At 47.2% G+C, this 6000-nt stretch overlaps 1 protein-coding gene across 1 annotated transcript in view; it reads left to right on the plus strand.

Annotated features, from left to right (window-relative positions):
* The window catches only part of cfap299 (cilia and flagella associated protein 299), a 60456-nt gene extending 55564 nt beyond the window's left edge, over positions 1 to 4892 (plus strand). The window contains exons 5-6 of the mRNA XM_076047011.1: positions 2008 to 2137; positions 4623 to 4892. Of these exons, the coding sequence (XP_075903126.1) occupies positions 2008 to 2137; positions 4623 to 4715 (223 nt within the window). The 3' untranslated portion in view covers positions 4716 to 4892. The remainder of the gene's footprint in view (positions 1 to 2007; positions 2138 to 4622) is intronic.
* Positions 4893 to 6000: the final 1108 nt, after the last annotated feature.

Genomic DNA, 6000 nt, shown 5'->3' on the forward strand with positions numbered 1-6000 from the left:
ATTCAGATCACACCTCAGATCGCACAAGCAGCTTGAAAACCTTGACAGCCATTCTAGAAAACTCTGGTTCGATAAGAAACACTTGCTCGACGGCTCTCTCGGAATCAAAGAGCTTTGATCGGTGAAAAACTCTTGTGTGGTAAAAAAGGAATGCAGCATTTTTTAGATTATTTTCTACCATAAACTTCTGAAAATTATCTTTTCAGTTTTACTTTTAAAATTCATTGACTCGCCACTGGGTGAGTGACAACGCTGTCGCTGACACAGCGCCCCTGCTGGTCGGGTATACTACCACAGAACTTTGTTTGCCTGCCTGACACAGTCAAGCAAGAACTCACCCGTCCAGTCCCATGATTTGGCGGAGCTGTTTCAGCTACATGTGTTCCGTATTCATGTCAGTTATGGCACAATTACACACAATCATCATATTGCCAAACAAGTAAAATCACATTCTTCAATGGTAAAGTGTCAACCCTATTTTTCAGCACAAAGAACAATGGAAAAAAAGACAAGACTTTGTAATTGGATTCCTGGCTTCACTCTGTCGTGTTTTCCGAGGCAGATTCCAAACGGCTCCGAGTCCTTGAGTACACGAGCTACCCAAGGTGTTTTGCCGAATTGAGAGTATGCTTGGGAACAATGTGGTGCTCAACACTTCCTCAATAAGGTGCTTTAAAATCCCGTCTCACCTCATGTTTCACATCCACAAGGACCTGCCAGTTGTGTGGACCAGCTGACGTCGGCCTGCAGCAACATGTCGCCTGCAGCAAACCTCGCTGAGACTCTCTGGGGAATTCATCTCTTGCCGGGGATCAACACCAACGCTAATTGCTCATAAATCCTAAATGTATTAAATTCACCCTGGAGAGGTGGTGGGGGGCCAGGGGGCCGGGGGCGGGGGGTGTGTAAAACGTTCCGGTCTCTCTCTCGCTCCGTCACACGGTTGGAAGCTTCCGCCAGACTGTATCAAAAATAACACAAAACCTAAAAGCTGAGCAGAATCCAATCGGATGCTGTCAATTAATCGCTCATTTATTTTGGAATTCCAGCCTTTCTTTGGTTTCAGCTGCTTATTAGCCACAGCTTTTGCTTAATACCTGGCTTGGCCGACTCCGCAGCGGCACCCTCGCGATCAAATTGGAAGCAGACCTTCGCCTCCTGCCTCTCGCACACACACGCTATTTTACCCCGCACATTGCTTTCGTTCTTTCCCGTCCTTCCTGCGAAGCAAAGTTCTCTCATAACCTGCTGCTGAATATCGATGCGATAACAATGGCTCCGTAATGCCCCGTAATCCGTGCACTTTTCCTTCCTCCGCGAAACATGCGATGTCGTGACCTCGCCGAGTGTTGTTGTAGAGTCTCCCAGCGTGCGGCTCCGCTGAAGGAAAGCGGAGCGGGATGCCAAGCGGACAGGTAGCTGGAATTTCTACCCCCAGCACCACCCCGCAAACTCAAGACAGTAACTTAATTAAAAGCTAGAGCTGGGCTTACTGTTGCCAAAGGTAAGCCACTTAGAATGCATTCACACAACCGGGATCTAATCCACATTTTAACACTTTCCTCTGGGGCCGAGCTCAGCTTGCACTGAATTGACAGTCGTTTTGTTGGAACCTCCTCCAGCAGCTAATGACTTTTCTCTTCCTCCATGGAGAAGGAAAAACCTTTCTGTGCTACAGCAAAATGCAACTGAACGATGTGCAGAAGGGAAACAAGTTTTCTGCTGCGCTGTGGAAAATGAATTTCGGGATGCTGGTGATTGTCACGCTACAATTATCTGCATCTTGAGAAAGCTGCGGAAGGACTACCTATACTTAGCCATCTCCAAACCAGTGTAGAAAAAATAAACCACTCACTCTGCCAGTGGAGCAAGAATCTATTTCAATATGTCACTTTATATGTCACTTTATTCATCATGTATTCACTTGAAATATGTCTTTTGAAATGTGCTACTAGAAGCGCTAACAGCCCTTCGCTTCATCTTACCATCGCTGTTTTTTTGCTGCAGCTTCTACAACTGGACGACTCATGCGTCCACCTCCAACTCAAGTCCCAACTTTGAGGTGGTTTACGACGACCCTGGCGGCCTCCTCTTCAGGAGCAAGCGGGACAAGAAGCTGCTCAACGTGGATCCGTCGGTAAGTCTCTGGCTTTCCTTCACCAAAGGGAAAGAAACCGTAAGATCTGTGTACTGTGGAATCTGTGCATATTTGACGTGATGTCACAAAGGACTCCGGTCATCTTTGTATACAATCAGTGATTCATGAGGGTATGTCATGTTGCATCTGTAGAGAAAGTGCAGTTCTTTGAGGAAAAATGTATTTGTGAACTTTGGCATCTATGCAAATACAGTTGGATTGATTGAGTTTCACTGGAAATCCTGCTGTAAATTCAGATGGATTCTGATTGGCTGTGTGTGCCTGTGTGTGTGTGTGTGTGTGTGTGTGTATGTGTGTGTGTGTTCTCTTGGAGAGAGAGGGACGGAAAGATGAGTGGGAGGGATTTTCTTTCCACCTGCACAAAGAATGTCGGATTAAAGGAATGAGGCAGGTGCTTCCTCCAAACTGGCGCTCTGCGAGGAGCCCTGCGAGGAACAACCACTGTCAGAGGGACTTTTTTTCCCTCCTCCTCCTCCTCCTCCGTCTTCTTCTTCTCTCCCCGGTTTCCTTCTTCGCTGGAGGCTTGGGGAAATGGTCGGTGGGACGGAACTATTCTGGAATTGCAGACAGCGCTGCGGGGACTGCGTTCTTGAGGGCGAGCGCCAAAATGGCAGCAGGCTTTTCAAACTGCGGTCGAGCACCGCCCCGACCAGGCTGTCTATTAAAAACGCAAGAGGAGGCAGAGGAAGCCAGACACAGCAAACCGCCGCTGTGCCCAGAACCCAGCTCAGCTAAGCCCAGTCTGGCCCCGGCGCTGAGGCCCGTCCAACTTTCTAAGCCACCGTGAGCGACGGCAGCTGCTCGTTTGGCCGCTCGTCCGCAGCAAAACATTCCAAACGTCTCGCAACAACTTATTTGGGTTGTTTTGTCTATTTCTGCCTTTTTGTCGTCCCGCGACGCTTATTTGTATCCTCGTCAGACGTGTTATCATACCTCAGCTATGAAGACGTCTCGCTCAGACCTGAACATTTAGTTTTCACACGTTTATACAAGAGAGATTAGTTTATAATATGATTTGGCTGCCCATTTAATTGTCTTTTTCCTTCTTCTTCTTTTTTGCAAAGCCAACCAATTCATGGCTCCTTTTTATTGACGCCCCTTTTGAACTCGCGAAAGGAAGGAAGAAAGGAAGGAAGGAAGACCGCCTCACTCGCGGGGACACCCGCAAGTTGTTTGAGGCAAAAGTGTAAATTGGGTGTAATGGTTGGCCATGGATCCACTCCCACCAGAAGCTTTTGACACACTTAGAATAAACGCTTGCAGCTGGTGGCGGCTTCACATCTTGGCGGCGGGGGTCTGACGTTACGGGGGGAACATCTCGCAAAAGTCAACGAATGAAACCGTCACTGTCAGCCTCCGCTGCGCTCGGCCGCCCCTTTAATATCCCTGAAATTTATGACCAGATGATGATTGAATCCACAACATCCCGTGCATGAGCTTTAGCACTCGGGAGTTTTGCCTTCAGAGATTTTGTCGGGATTAATTTAAGTGAAAAGAAACAAACCGCTCATATACCGTTCAAAAACATGAAAGAAAATGCAAGAAAATGGAGATTGAGATTCCTTTCTGTGAGAAATGCGTCTTAAATGTGAAGCAAAACAAAAAAAAAATCAACAAAGACCATGTTTGAACGCAGCTCTTCTGTTATACTGAAAGTCCGAAAAGCAAAGAAAGATTTTTCTTTTTTCCCTCCAAGAAATGTCTGTTCGTGTTCGGAAATGACCCATTTGTAAAAAGTCATTGGCAGCAGAATAATTGGAAGATGTAAAAACTGAAACCTGCCGGCTGTAATTTTGGAAGGGGAGATTCAAAGCAGGTGCAACAGGTCGGTGTACATTCCACATGGTTGTCAAATCAAAGCTTTTTACGCTACATGTGTTGCCTGCAGCTTTACAGCTGTATTAAAATAACAATAAAGACCAAAAGATTCTTCGCGCTGGGTGCATCATGAATAACAAGAAAAATATGCAAAGCGTTCAGTGCAAAGTATTAACAGGTTTTTTGAACTGTTAAAGTTACGACTGCTTCAGGGAGTTTCACCACTTTTATTAAGAATTTCAAGATGTTGATGGGCAGCAGCAGCCAGCAGCAGCAGCAGCAGCAGCCAGGTCAACTGACCTACCACACTTTTGTTAGTTGGCTGTCGTCTTAAAGATTCTTGCGTCAATAATTTGTGTAAATGAGCGCATCCTGGTGTGTGAGGGTGCAGACAGGCTGGATGTTGCGTTTGATTGTGGATTTGGGGGCGGGGGGGCGGGGGTGAATCATAATTGGATAACATCATTTATTTTATCAAATACTAATTATTAATTAATTAAATAATATTAAATATTCTGAGAACAATCATTACAACAAACTGCATGTGCACACTCTGAAAAAAAAAATTGACCAGGCCTTCAGCTTGAAAGGCAACTTTGATGGCTGAAGGAATGACAGCAGCCTCCGACCCTCTGCTTGGTTCCAGACGGCTCCCGGCGACGGCTCCAGACGGACGTTCCTGCAGTCGGACCTCTACGTCCATGCCGTCATCTACGACCACAGCGTCAGGACGCCGTGAGCGCCGCAGGCCGCTGCCGACACATTCATACATGTGGCACGTATTTGCAGCACGCTGGAAGCCTCTAATTTGACCGGCTGCTTTTGTGGCACCGTCATTTACAAACTGTTCCCCTCATATCATGCGTCCCATCTGGGTGGAGGTGCCGCACCGGAGAAGAAGGAGAAGAAGAAGAAGCGGAAGAAAAAGAAGAAGAAGGAAAAAAGCCTTTTAAATTGAGGCGCCCCCTGAGGGAGAACTGGATGGACGAGTGTGACGACTTCAAAACCTTTTTCCTAACAAGCAACTTGCGATGTTTGTCCGTGTTTCTCCGAGACTTCTGCATGTCTTATCTCTGACCTATCAGACTTTTGGCCCCAGACTGATTTTAAATTGTGTCACCGAGCCAGAACTGAGCTCAGCCAAACTGTCCCCTGTGATCAGGCCCGGCTGCGGGGCAGGAACCTGCTCGGGGACCCCGGGCCGGCTCGTCCCCTCGCTGGGCCTGCCGTGTTTTTTCGGGACCGTTTGTCTAAACAAATTAAAGGCGTAAGAGCTCTGAAAGATGGCGGGGGTTGCTTTTATGTCCTCCCCCAGGCTGCGGTAGCTCCAATTGGACTGGGAGAACGGCTAATGGGCTTAAAGCATTCCGCATGTTCCCAGATGGAAGGCACACGTTACAGGACATCAAAGTGCTCTGTCATTTACATATTTAGTCAGTCAAACCGGCATTTTTCTTTTTTTGGTCCTATCAGGGAGGAATCCGACCTGCTGCACGACTTATTTGACAAGTCCAGTGGAGTCGAAGAAGATCTGAACATTTGCCCCTAAAGTCCCAGAACATTTGACATATTCAGCTTTGGGGAGGAAATTTCAGTGTGCTGAAATGACGCATTATTCTTTTGTCAGGTGAACCTAATCTGTCCTCTTTGAACGTTCCTTTTCGAAACTTGTTGCAAAATATGCAGACAGTTTTTCTTTTAAACAGTCTTCTTCATCATGTCATTTACGTTTAATACTATAATAAAGTTATATGCCCAAAGGTAATGCCCAGACCAGCTCACAGAGAGAAAGCCCCGTCATCTCTCACCAGATCAAAGCTGTTCTGGTGGCAGCCGGGCCTATCGTGCGCTCTGGCTGGTTCCCCCTCTCCGCGATGGTTCAGCTGAGGTTAATTTGTGAAAGTTATGAGGTTTTAACAAATTAGTTCCTTCGAACGCAAACCTCCGAGGGCGCCGAGCCTCTCCGGTACCAGAGCAGCCTTCCACCCTCTGCATGTGTTTTGGACCTCCTGGCCTGGTGCAGT

Source organism: Nelusetta ayraudi, unplaced genomic scaffold (genome assembly GCF_046127955.1).
Source record: "Nelusetta ayraudi isolate G7.1 ecotype Tasmania unplaced genomic scaffold, CSIRO-AGI_Nayr_v1 ptg000092l, whole genome shotgun sequence".
NCBI classification, from domain to species: domain Eukaryota; kingdom Metazoa; phylum Chordata; class Actinopteri; order Tetraodontiformes; family Monacanthidae; genus Nelusetta; species Nelusetta ayraudi.